This window comes from Tigriopus californicus, chromosome 8, assembly GCF_007210705.1.
Source record: "Tigriopus californicus strain San Diego chromosome 8, Tcal_SD_v2.1, whole genome shotgun sequence".
In the NCBI taxonomy this organism is placed as follows: domain Eukaryota; kingdom Metazoa; phylum Arthropoda; class Copepoda; order Harpacticoida; family Harpacticidae; genus Tigriopus; species Tigriopus californicus.
In genome coordinates, this window is record NC_081447.1 from 6629276 (window position 1) to 6642442 (window position 13167).

At 43.6% G+C, this 13167-nt stretch overlaps 3 protein-coding genes across 4 annotated transcripts; 2 read left to right on the forward strand and 1 right to left on the reverse strand.

The window, feature by feature from the left end:
* The first annotated feature begins 4542 nt into the window (after positions 1-4542).
* LOC131885855 (VWFA and cache domain-containing protein 1-like) lies at positions 4543-9293 on the forward strand. The gene has a single exon (XM_059234039.1). It carries the CDS (start codon positions 5010-5012, stop codon positions 8958-8960), a length of 3951 nt encoding a protein of 1316 aa, XP_059090022.1. The 5' UTR covers positions 4543-5009; the 3' UTR covers positions 8961-9293.
* A 207-nt stretch (positions 9294-9500) lies between these two features.
* LOC131885863 (centrosomal protein of 41 kDa-like) lies at positions 9501-12827 on the forward strand. 2 transcript variants are annotated; one of them, XM_059234050.1, is made up of 3 exons: positions 9501-9664; positions 11573-11794; positions 11860-12827. In XM_059234050.1, the coding sequence occupies exons 2-3, from the start codon at positions 11658-11660 to the stop codon at positions 12782-12784; spliced, it is 1062 nt and encodes a 353-aa protein (XP_059090033.1). In that variant the 5' UTR covers positions 9501-9664; positions 11573-11657; the 3' UTR covers positions 12785-12827. The 2 variants fall into 2 exon arrangements, with proteins under 2 accessions (XP_059090033.1, XP_059090034.1); XM_059234051.1 differs by lacking the exon at positions 9501-9664 and adding an exon at positions 9737-9759.
* LOC131885860 (uncharacterized) lies at positions 9658-11562 on the reverse strand. Its single transcript, XM_059234045.1, has one exon. It carries the CDS (start codon positions 11221-11223, stop codon positions 9691-9693), a length of 1533 nt encoding a protein of 510 aa, XP_059090028.1. The 5' UTR covers positions 11224-11562; the 3' UTR covers positions 9658-9690.
* Positions 12828-13167: the final 340 nt, after the last annotated feature.

The following is a 13167-nucleotide window of genomic DNA, read 5'->3' on the forward strand; positions in this document are numbered from 1 at the left end:
ATCAGGGATGAAATGATCATTGCCTTACGTTGTACCTTTTGGGATAGGCATGTTGACTCATAGGCCTGTTTTTTAAACGCTCTTACCTCGGAGTTAAGGCTTGGACATGACTCAGAATGAGCATTCTCTCGCCACTTTGTTCAGCGTATTTTCATCGTTTTCATGCCAAGAACTAAACTCTGGGGTAAGTCCTTTAAGAAACTCGCCTTGGGTCTAATAAAAGACGGTCTGGTTGATGCCCATGTCCTTTTTGGTAGACCCGTCCACTCCAAGAAGAAGTGTGCATGACAAAAAATAAACAAAGTAGGGGCATTCCACGTCAAGTGGGTACACTTTTTGACGAAATCACGGCAAGTAATCTCCGATTTTGCTAATTTTTGGCATACTGGTTCGTTGACGTTGAAAAACGTCACACAACAAGTTTTAGGTGCCTAGGCCAACCAGGACATATTCTAGGGCCATGTCTATTTGGGGCCAAACCACTTGGCCATCGGTGTTTGAGCTGCCATAACTCCGGCTATAGTTATCCAATTGAGATGAATTTTATATCAAAATACTCCCGGGAAAATGACCTTTCGAATAAAAATTGGATGAAACAAATGTACTGATTGAAATTCGGCGTGTAATGGCCTTATTTGTCCTTTGACCTTTCCAAAAGCATAGTCCGGATTTTCTCAATTTTTGGCGTGTGGATAGTTCTATCTTTGTTCTTTATGTGTTACAAAAACAAAAATGGGATCTCCTTGGGCTTAGATTTGGCAAAGACTTTTGTGAGCGTAGGTCAACTATTTTCACATCTTAGAGGCGCTATCACGCAACCTTTTGGAGTGATGAAGTCCTGAAACTGGCGCTAAAATCTATGCTTTTGGAAAGGTCATCTCAATTGGATAACTACAGCCGGAGTTATGGNGTTATCAAAAGGTCATTGTCCCGGGAGTATTTTGATATAAAATTCATCTCAATTGGATAACTACAGCCGGAGTTATGGCAGCTCAAACACCGATGGCCAAGTGGTTTGGCCCCAAATGGACATGGCCCTAGAATAGACCATATTAATCCCATGGGGCTGAATTTTTTTATGCGAATCTACTTTAACCTAGGCATTGACCATGCGAAATTTCATGAGATTCTGAGACAAAGTGCCGTGAGGGTGTACCCACTTGACGTGGAATGCCCCAGTAACCTTTCAATTGATTGCTTTTAGTATAACAATTAAAATGCAGGAATTTTCACAACTTCGCTCAGCTTTTTGATGCATTCGAAGGTTTTGTCGAGAAAGAGGTTGTGTGATGATATTTTACTTCTCCTCTCTTTGAAAAAGGGCACACAAAAAGATGTCTAGTCTAGCTCAAACAGTAAATACTGTGACTGAATTTGTGTTTAGTATTATTAATTGCAAAATAAAGCAACGAAAAAATGTCTTACTCTCAATTTTGCAATCCAGATGTTCTTTTTTTGCAAGAGCATTTATTGGGCCATAATCAGGAAATGAAATGTTTTCAAACCTGGCTACTTGCCAATTTGTACTAATCTGACTTTTAGATGCGGCAGCTTTTGAAGCTTTTTGATCTAAGATCAAAACCACGAAAGCTTTGTGAACTTCCCCAAAAAACTAACCAATTAACCAACCACAAACATGTAGCTAAAAATAAGTAGCAGAAAAAATGTAAACAAACAAGGCCAGTCCTGTCCAGGCGTGGCTGTCCAAAAATCAGCTCCGGTGGTGGAGCGCGAGCTCAGGGATGGACTCCATGACTAGGAAGGCACACAGATCATCTCGCACAGGCTCGATCGCACAGCAGAGAATGCTGGACTTTAAGTCAGCTGCTTTGGGCCCTAACAAAATTCAGGGCGACCGTGAGATCAGTGACACTCATGTAAAAGACGCGTCATCTCCGCGTATAAAAAGGTTCACGCTGATTGGTCCAGAGTCAAGATGTCATAGCACCAAATCATGGGCCTTGAGCATAGAAAACCATAACTAGAATGCTTAAGTTCAACAGGAGCTGTACCGCATGAGCATGTTTTCAGGTCAGCTGACGCTGGTGGAAGTGGGACAAAGATATTTCGTTAAATCTCGCTTCAGGCAAGTTGAATTATTATCATGAAACGTTTGTTATTCCTCTTTAATCTTAATTTCTTTTGAATCTTACAAATATACAGGTAGAAAGAGTGGTAGAATAATAAAAAACATGCTTTTAAGGGCATAATACACGTAACATGTCAAAAAAAGATTTGGACATTCGTAGAGCAAATCATGTACTCTATTGATTGCCCTTGTTTAGCAACGCATCTCGAAAATCTCGAAAGTGTAACAAAATGTATCCGAAATTGCAACGCAATGATGAGGCATTCGGAATTTCGTTTCAATCTCCCAACAATGTGCTTGAATGTGGGCGACATGATTGCGCCTATACGTAAACAAGGTAATTCCGACACCTCTGGAGGTCAGCCTGAACCCAGGCTTGTTCCTTGCGTTTCAGTTAAGTGTTTCCACCACATGGATGAAAACTTTAACTTGAGCCCCATTTTAACCTCTTCAAAATTTCGTTCTTAAAAATGTGGTCGGACAACTTACTCAAACCCGTTTTATGAAGCGTGCTGGACGAGAGCAATTGCTTGACAAGGAGTCTTATTAGGGGCTTCTACTCTGAATTTGGACGAGGCGTCAACGATTCAAATTTGCACCATAGTTGTCCTAAGTAGCTTGACTACAAATAAAACATTTTTTCCACCAGCGACAGCTGAGACGAAAACATGCGATCGCAGCGCCCTTGATTGATCTATATGTGAAGTTATCTATGGCCTTGAGAAAGAGCCAGAACAAACACAATAGCAGTCCAACCATATGCGGTTGAACGTAGTTTACTCTTCCAAACAACGCTTCAGTGCATTAATGTACTCATCTGATGTTATAGGTGGAATGTGAAATTTTTAAAAACGGATCTTAAGGACGTACAATTTTCAAGAAACGAGGATCTGTCTTGCTTCAGCTTCCTTGAGTGTGACATAAACCATGTCACACTTCTTAGGGTTTGTTTGAGCCGTTTGGCAGGATCCAGTTGACTCCATGGGAAAATTTAACTTTATCCAGGATCATGGCACCTCAAAATTTGCTTTCTGCTGCTTTTTCACTCTAAGGCGGACCCAATAGGATTCAAAATACAAGAACTGTCTTGCTTCTTATCAAGATTTTTGAGGATGGCCAGCACACTTTAGTCAAAGTCTTGTTTGAAACAAAAATAATTCATATTATTTCCATTGATGGTTAGTCAAATCATCAATCTGGTACGTGAGTTTGAACTAATATTTAGAAAAAGTATAATCTTTGATGAATTCGTTTTCCTGACGCAGTTAGCTCTGGTATTTGTCAATATGAAGGCAGAGTATGTGAAATTTCCCAAAAAGGTTTGAACAATGCCAAATTGGCCATAATGTTTTTTGTTGTTTCTGGCAAGTCAAGAGTATGGACAAGGATGCTATGGTTGGTGGAATCAAGCCAACCTTCAGAAGGGATTGAGAGCTTTTGTTTATACATGCATGCTTATTCACCATTTGAAGCAAGTAAATGTTTGAATGTAAAAACAATACATTAGATTTGCCCTCTTTGTTATCATAATGGCTTATTTTTTAGAAAGCAACAGAAAAAAACAGTATATTAAAACAGTTGAATGCAGCTTTTGGGCATAGAATAGGGAAGTCCCAAGAAAAAGGTGGCTAAAAGAATCCAACTTTAAGAGCAATGCAATAAATGTATGTTCTTTGTTAATTTGCCTCAATAGTATGTAATGAATGAAGAGGAGCCCTCAATATCTTCAATATTCCAAATCCATTGTATTGGTGTGGTAGTTTTTCTCAAATATAGATTACACAAGCAAGGCAATCTTGACAAAAAGATTTGACAGTACGGGAAGAACAAAATAAAATTGATCAATTAACTCAAAGCATTCAGATAAGAAAGAATGTTACAAATCAAACTGATGTATTACCAAACTTTACACGAATATGTTTTTTTTATGATATGAACAATCCAAAAGAAGTTATTGTGGAGTTTGTTGTGAGGTGCCATCGTTGTCCATAGCAATTGTGGTACTATGTGGTTCTTTTTGCTGGAATAAAATTTTTGATCAGTATTTTGTTTGTTAGAACTCAAGTATGATTGAGATTTGACTTCAACCGAGACATTTTTTGTCATTTTTAATTTGGAGCTTGTCTGAAACAAGACAACTGGGTTAGTTTCAAGGGCAAGTGCTGCTTTTTTAATTGTTTTCTACTTCGTCACTCCGCCGCCGCAGTCCATGTGGCGCTAGCATCAAGTTGGCTCATCTTTGCTTTCAGAATCTTTAGCCAAGGCTAGGTTTTAAGATCAGTATTTGGTTTATTCTTTCACAGTCCGGCCACACTGGTGATTGACTTCTCATGAGTCACTAGACACCAAAATACATTCTTCAGCTGTTGAAAGCCAGTGTTCGCCTTTCATTTCGTAGTAGAGGTCCAGGGTCTCTAGTCCCTCCCCTTTATTTCAAAGAGTGCAGATCCGGCAGATAGGACCGTGTGACGTCACAAGTTGACAGTCTTGATAAACAGGGCAAGTAAATGGTGGAAAGACCCTCTGGGAAGGCTGGTCTTTGGTAATCAAACCCTGCCTGGCCTGGCCTTAGATACGAATTAAGGCTCCGGTGAACGTCACCCGACACGCCGGGTCAACAGAGTGCCTCCAATCCACTCTGTCTTTCTCTCTGGTCCCTGCGTGTAAACACTAGGATCAGCCTAGCATTGGACCCCAAGGGAGATCCACCCAAGCTTACCGGTCCCCAATGCCCTAACCCGGGTTGGGTGGCTTAGCACGAAAAAATAACACGTCTATATACCATCCAACCAGTTTTTGTGGCTCTCAAGGACGTCGGATTGGGAGTAAAAAACACCAACTGCTCTGATTCTTTGTTTGGTATGGCTGGGACGTACGGGAAGTGGTGAGGGATCCGGATCTCGAGCTCACTGTAACAATCATGGGTGTGACAATCCAAGGAATGGGGTGGGGGTGCGTTCTCCTCTTGATCGGATTGTGCGTGGGAAACGTGGAACAAGCCACGACTCAGTCCGAGCGATATCGCCAGTTTCATCGACGGATTAGTCATGAAGTGGAGAGTCTGTTTGCTCCCCGGTCCTTTAGCCAATGGATGCGAGAACGTCCGAGCTCGGCCTTGAATGATTACCACCTGCCGGAGTTGTGGGAAGATGTCAATCAGGCATTCCAAAGCCGATTGAGTCTCTATCGAGATATCCTACGATCTTCGACCCACGCCATGCATACGGCCCTCACAGATCAGGACTCTCACCCTTTGGATGTATCGTCCGATTCATTGAATGTGCTGGCGTGCTGCGATGTCGACGCCCATGAGCTTCAGCATGATAGGACCTTTGGCATGGGCGTGAACGCGGGATTCGCTTGCCAATTGCCGAGCCAATCCGTGTGGGGTTCAGGGCCCGCAGCCCGATTGACGGAACTCTTTCAAGACCAAATGCATTCTTACGCGGGACACGGTTTGCGATGGCAATTTGTGATGGATCAAGCCGGGCGGCAGTTGGAATACCCGACCTCGAAATTGGGATCAGCGGGTGTTTGTGGACTCAGTGGTGACACCCGACATCGTGATGCCTATCGTCACACGTTTCAGCCGGGTCCAAGGCCCATCCTGGTAATCCTGGATCGCGATCTTCGCCTAGATGAATTCGAGGTAGCCCGGGGCGTGGTTCGATATGTAGGAGCGATTCTGTCAGAATCCGATAGTTGGGGTGTGATTGCCTTATCCGATGGGATGTACTTTCCCCTCTCACCGGATTGTAGTTTTCAAAAACTCGTCCCCGCTTCTCCAGAAGCCAAATTAGAGCTGCTGAAGTTCATCAATGTGGTTCAACCCTCGTCCTCTCCGAGTGACCTTAGCATGGCTTTAAAAGCTATTCCTACCCTCCTACATAATACCCTAAATTTACCTGAAGACTGTGAGTTGAATTTGATTGTGATCACTTCTAAGGACCTTGATAACGATAATCACACTCATTTCTGGCGGACCTTGAGCCAAACTAGCCACAAAACGACTTCCAAGATCGCTGTGCACAAAGTGTTAATCCGTTCTCCCGGCATGGATTCCAAATTTCATGCGCGTTGGCATCCCAAAAAACGGTCCAACCAAGAAGATGCCAATTGGCAAGTTGTGAATACGTTTATGCTCAATTCCACCAAGAATATTGGCATGGTTTTGGGGAACCTACTCCATCAGGCAGACGAGCAATCCGTACCTCAGCTTGAAGAGCAGTCGCCGTTGATGTCATGGGAGCCCTTAAGAGCCCAAACTACGTTCACCTTTTCAAAGGTTGTGCCTGTTCCGGATTGGCGAAACTTGATGTATGGATTCGAAGTGAGTGCGGTTGACTTCTTGGAAGACTATTTGCAGTTTCCTCATTCCGTCGATTCGTTTGTGATTTTGGCCGAAAAGTCTCCTTATGATTTGAACGTTATATACCACCCACTCGTGTTTTCCGAGTTCAAGTATACTAGAGCAAATTTCGAAAGTGTGATGCAACTGAAAAATTGGTCGGAGATCAAGCAAGCAGTGCTGAGCCAAAGCTCAGGTCAAATGAGCGTTGAACCAGGACTTCAGAAATCGAAACTCAGTCACTCTAATCCTCAACGTACATTGAGATTGCTCTGGAAATGGATTGACGAGTCCAATTACGTCTCTTTGTTAATCATGGACCCTGTCGAATCAAGTCGGGCGAGATTTTCCTACCAACCCGGAGATTTTGACCAACTATCATTGCCTATGCCTCTGTATCCAACGCATGATGTAACTGAACTCAAGGGGATTTGTCGACTCTATCATTCCCTGGCAACGATGCAGACGAGTTCACTCCATTTTGCACCTTCAGCCTTCGTTCTTCCGCCTCGTCATCGTATGAACAACCAAGACCAATTGATCAAAAATTGGCTAGCCTACTTTGCAGATCAAACTGGTTTGATTTCCAACCCTGGGTTCAAATCCAATATCAAAAGAGACGTTGTGACCCTCACCAAGACTATGGATTTGCTCTTGAGTAGTAAACGAGAGGTGAAGACATCGCCGGGATTAGTGAGAAGATACGTTGCAACCCAATCCGGCATTCTCGTATGTTTCCCGGGTAAATTTGACCCAGGGTTGGACTTCACCCAGCAAACTTGGTTCATTAATGCCATACGCAATCCTGATCGCGTCATGTTTACTGCACCTTATTTGGACCCCTTGGGGGCGGGCTACATCGTAACACTCAGTCTAGCTCTAGCAATTCAAAATTCGAGCTATATTGTTTTCGGGGCAGACGTTGGTTTGAGTTTCTTGGATGATATCTTGCACTCATCTGTGAGCGACTGTCAAGAATTGAACGTTAAATGTGTTCTATTTGGCCATGACGGATATTTGTCCCATCATCCTCTCATGGTGGATCCTGTCTACATTGGTCCCATTCAGGGTGTTCATATCCTTCAACAAGAGCCAAAACTAGGGAAAGAATTCCTAGATTACAAATCTTTTGCCGAGAAGAAATTTTGCAAAAGCATTGTTGATGAAATTCTCCAGAGCTACTACCGTTTCAATCAAAAACAAAATCAAATCATTCAGGACTCAGAGTCCTCTTGGTACTCCGTGATGGCCGTTGAATCAACTAACCTATTTATGGCCGTTGTTAACTATACTCGAGACTCTACCAATGTATTCTGTCCATGCAACATCAACAGTCGAAAATGTCTCTACTGTCCAAGTGACATCCGAGAAGCACTTCATAGTTGTGAATGTCCGTGCGAATGTCCACTTCGACGTGAGCAATGTCCAGATATTGACCAAGGCTCCGCCACCGTCGCTCACCTACCTCTTTGTCCCCGACAAGAGCAAATGAAAGAGATCTCGCCTATGATAATGGAATCCTTCAACCACGACGAATTCAATGCTCTACCCAAATGTGTTCTTTCCGAATGCTCGTCATTTATAGCCAAGGATATTTGTAATGCTGATCCAGAGTGCTCCTGGTGTCAAGTGGAGATAGAAGTCGATCCCGAAATGTCTTCTCCTTCATTTGTGCCCCTATCCAAGCCTTTTTGCGGTGACAAGCATCAATGCTTTCGCGGAGCGGCTGGGACAGCCAGTCCATACGAAATTCACAAACGTAGTAAAATGCTGAGGGATCGAGCTGATTTCAACGACACATCCGCTGTAGGCTCTATTGCGGGGAGCATTGTGATGTTCTTTGTTTTCATGGCCTTTTCCGTCTTTTGCTATCGCAATCGTCAAACCAATGGAGGCGTTATGGGGATGTGCGGCTCTCGTTTGATTCGCTCGGATAGCTACAACACACGCACAACCATGCACAGTATTGAGGACATCGGGGATGACCACCTAGATACCCAACCCCTGGATGGAGTCCACTACAATGCCGTGGCCTTGCAATGCACCGATGACGGAAATTTGATATCACCGTATAACATGAATCCAGAATATCGCCGTCCGCCTCCCGGAACGGATTCAGATCATGGTTACTCCACAGTGACCCCGATGGGCGATATCGAATCAGAAATCAGCCCTTGTTACGAGCAATCCGGTCCCAGCCGTGCACGATTATCCTACCGACCTCCCCCTAGCTTACAGAGCGTTACGTCTGGAATATCGTCTCGGGCATCTTCTCCGACACCGTCTTCCGTTTATGGAAAACCTGGGTCCGCAGTGGCCCGAAACTTTGTGTCCCATGTCGGGAAAAGTGTTTCCTCAGAAAGTGACAGTAATTCTGAGCCTCATTCAGCTCTAAAACGAGCAACATTGATGGCAAATCCAGCCAACACCACCAACACCAACACCACCCAACTTCCACTCAGTGGACTTCTTCCCAATCAAATCGTCGTGTCAGCCACCGTGCATCAAGTGGACATCCATTAGCTTTTGTTAGACAATCTTCCACCGTCTTTTTACTGGATTGTTTTTCAACGAAACTTTTTGTATTTACTTACATGATTCTATACGAAGTATTGAACTAGAGATATGCTTCAGATTCGATCTGTTGGTGTCTCGTGTCAAACCAACTGTGAGTCAAGTGTCCGTGCACATTTGTCGCAATATGATCTCAACCATTGTTGTCAGTAATATACATATGTAGGTGTCTAAATAAATCTTACAATGTTTGATCCCGTGTGACACCAATTTACTATGTTACCTATTCCAGGTTTCTGAGTATCATCTTTTTTACTCGATAATAAACGCTACAGCAGCCAATCCTATATCGTTTCTCGTATTCGAAACGTAAACGTATCTCCAGTTTGATTTATTCTTGCGTGATTGGAGGATATGTATGAACCAAATTGAAATAGAGTACTTTCCCGCCTTGCCTGGCTGCCTTGCTACAGGATTGACGGGATTGACTCTGGAGGCTGATCTCTTCTTCTCTTAGGGCTATTAAGGCAGACAAATCTCTTTTCAGGCGAGCCCGCGGAAAACGTCATTGTTCCATGTGGAGAGCAAGATGTCAAAATACCTGGCTTGAGATGTTTCTATCACGCATTGATCCAACGGAAAAAAGTGTTTCCTTTCACACATTGCTAACAAATCTTCCTTTGTGTTTCCGGTGGTATCTTATTCTGCTAGAGGTAACAACCGTAACAAGGTTTCGATCTTAGTTTTGTGCAGCTTCGTCGTGATCGTATTCTTGTCGGTCATGTGGAATCACGTGGTCTTCTTCGATGTACGGGTACCATTCCCAATACAAGCACAGATTTTCCTCTCGAACCACGGTTTTGATCTCGTCTTTGTCCACCGAGGTGATGCCCCGGCAATTCCAGCATCGCAGAATGGACAATTGATTCGGGAGTTGGAGGAATCGCCATAGAAGTCGCGGAGAGATGGCATGACATCGGTCAAAGACTAGATTTTCCAGTTTGAGCTGAGGGTTTAGGTCTAAGAGCTCTAATAAAAAAGTGTCCGTAATGGATCCGACACATTGGAAAAGGGCTCTTTCCAAGGTGGAATTGATCATACATTGTTTTATCACAGATGGGCAAATGTGAGCGTCTAGATGGCTCCAAAATTCGATATTTCGGAGTTTTCGGAAGTGGTTTTCGTTCAAATTTAGAACTGGTGTGTATGCGGTTATGGAAGAGAGAGCCAAATGAGCCAATTGAGGACAAAAATCGCCGATCAAGCCCACATCTATTTCTGTAAATTTTTCCAAGACCAATTTCTGTAGGGCCGGGCCGCAACTTTGGAGGACGGGAGCCACTCCTTCTCGAAAATTGAAGCTCTCCGCCATGAGATTGCCTAGGTGCAATGACGTGAGATTGTTCATGTTCATGAGAAGATAGATGTGCTCATTTCCCAATCCGGCACTCGTGATACTGAGGGTGGTCAAATTCGGACAATAAGCCATGGCGTGTTCAAATTCACACGGTGAAACGCGTTGACCCGTGGAACACAATTGTATCAATTTTGAAGGCGTGCTTTTCATCCAAAATCGCCCCACTAAGTGAAGTGATTCTTCATGTTCAAGCTTAATCATATCTGGATGTGTGAGTAGAAATTCGGATAAGCCTTCCGTCGTTACTCGCGTCTCAGTCACAACCAAATGTCTCATCTTTGGGCATAAAACTGTCATTCCGTCTTCTGCATAGGTCAACTTTTTCAATCCGTAATTGGTTATCCATGTTTTTCCTGCATTAAGTTCCAAAAGATTGATGCAATTGTTCCCAATGGACCCAAACGCGATATCATCCACCATTGAACCAAACAAGTTCAGCTTGGTGAGATGGCGAAAATGTTTAAAGAACTCTGTGTAGTACATGGGCGGCAAGTTGACACTGAACGCGAAGTTCAAGGATATCAGGTCCTTACATCGCTTGGAAACCAAGTCCATGGCTACGTAGATGCTGCCATGAATCTGAATATCGTAGTGTCTCATTTGGGGCTGAATCACGGGATAAAGAAGATGGGCCAGCCCAGCCCGACGACTGTAGATTGTATTGCTGAGATCCTCAAGCAAACTGCCGGGCCAATCGTGGAATGGACTCGGGCATTTCTTGATTCCATCCGAATCAATGAGCTGGGACAAACCCTTGGTGCCCTTTGCAAAGCCGTAACAGAGTATTTCGAGGTGATTGGCCACACTATTGAGGCTGCTCTGTTTCAAGCTCTTGGGACTTGGTCTCACAGGCATGGTTCCAGATTGGAGCCGTGTAAGGTGGGGATGGATTTTGACACTTGCTCAGTTGGTGGAACACATAACAAGCGCAATCTTGTTGTTTTGGCACCTATTCAATTTTTGAGACTCATCTTGTGAGTAAGCTTTCTTTCCACAGTCAAATTGAGGGCAAACATTTGCCCTTCATTTTGCCTTGTGCTCAAGGATAACTGCAAAAGGAGTTGGAACATGCGTCCCGTGTTCCCTCCTCTCAATGAGTTGCTGACACTCTCATGCGTTTGTCCACCTTGACTTTCGTTGTTGGATCAATGAAGAATGAAAAACCAAGTTTGGTCCAAACCTTGCATTCCTTTTCCTCTTTCAGGTCCAACGAAAGAACACCACTTGTAACACAACATAGCTTCAATATTCTTGTGGAACCAAAACCAATTTATTGAACCCATTCAATCATGAGCTCCCGGCGACTCAAGTCAAAAGTGAAGCCCAAAATTCCAACATTAGATATGAAAATCCCGAAGAACCCGCGATATGCCAACATGAAACCCACACTGGACACAGGATACAACACTCGTATCCAACAAGAGAAGTAGATTCAAATGATTGATTTTTGCTCTTCGACCAATGTAGTGACCATCAGCACGCTTTTTTTAGGTTAGAAGAGAACAGACAGTTCTATAAATTCCGCCCGGATGAAGTGTTTCGAAGAATATCTGTTACCTCTTTGGTAACCCTCATGTTGGAAGTGGCAAAACTCTCTATACAGGAATCCGATATAGCCCGATTGGAATCGCTGTCATCAAGCGAAGTGGATTCGGCAATTGGCAATGGCGACGAATATTTGGAACAAGACATAGAATCCTTGCATTACCCAAACCATATTGATGATGACACAGACACTCATTATGAGGAAGAATTCCGAGGTGTGGAATCAGTGGTACATAGTGGAAAACCCATATCCCGTCAATATCACGGTGGTTCCAATCGATCCAGTTCCGTTGCTGATCTCATTCAATACATGGGTCAAGCTGATATCCACCTGGACGAGCCTTTCAAGAATAGAAAAAGTGAAATTGACGAATTCAGTTCGTCTCCGTTTTTATTGCTTGATGTGCGCTCTGAAGAAGAGTATCAGCGCAGTCATCTAATGACCGCCGAATCTTATCCTCATGCTCGATTGTCGAGGTCCATTAATTTTGAATCCCAATCAATGAGAGACTATCGGAATCGAAAGGGGAAAATTGTCATAGTTTACGACTATGATGAATATATTGCGTCAAGTGTGGCGACAACTTTGGTGCAAAGAGGATACGATAATATTTTCATGTTAAGTGGCGGATTACGGGTATCAGAAATCAAGTTTCCTGAGGGACTAATTGTACCAAGCCAGCCCAACAATATTCATCCCGGAGAATGGACGGAAGATATAATTTTTACCTTGGAATCCCAATTAGAAGAAGCACTGACTCGGAAAAAATCGGGTCTTAGAATGTACACGCCATCACAAGGTCCAAGCAGGTTAAGTTCAACTACTCATAGATCCTTGTCGAGGTCTCAACCAAATCTTCAACGACGCTAACGGAATGAATAATAGAAATGATTCTTTGGAATATGTGACATGATCTCTATAAACTAGTCATCATATTCATCCCTTCAATCATACGTTATGCCAATGCTCCTGACTGTACATCTCTTATTGTACATCCAGACTTGGAGCCTCCCCTCAGAGAAAAAGGAATGACTTGGCACTGTGCCGGGAACAAACGTGATGTACTGCAGAGGTCTGCCTATCTTCTCTTGCACGCTTTACTTAATACATGTATGTAGGTTCCTAGTCCAGGAGGCTGTATGTAAAAACGTGACTGAATGCTGTGAGCGTTCCATGAACCAAGGCGACCTTGATCCCTTCATCAATCCCGGGCAACATGACCATACGGCGTTGGATAGAGGAAATCGTGGCGT

Coding starts and splice junctions, on each gene's coding strand:
- LOC131885860 (XM_059234045.1), bottom strand. CDS start 11,223: ATGCCTGTGAGACCAAGTCCCAAGAGCTTGAAACAGAGCAGCCTCAAT.
- LOC131885863 (XM_059234050.1), top strand. CDS start 11,658: ATGAGCTCCCGGCGACTCAAGTCAAAAGTGAAGCCCAAAATTCCAACA. Junction 11,795..11,859: donor ACTCGTATCCAACAAGAGAA/GTAGATTCAAAT, acceptor CGCTTTTTTTAG/GTTAGAAGAGAACAGACAGT.
- LOC131885855 (XM_059234039.1), top strand. CDS start 5,010: ATGGGTGTGACAATCCAAGGAATGGGGTGGGGGTGCGTTCTCCTCTTG.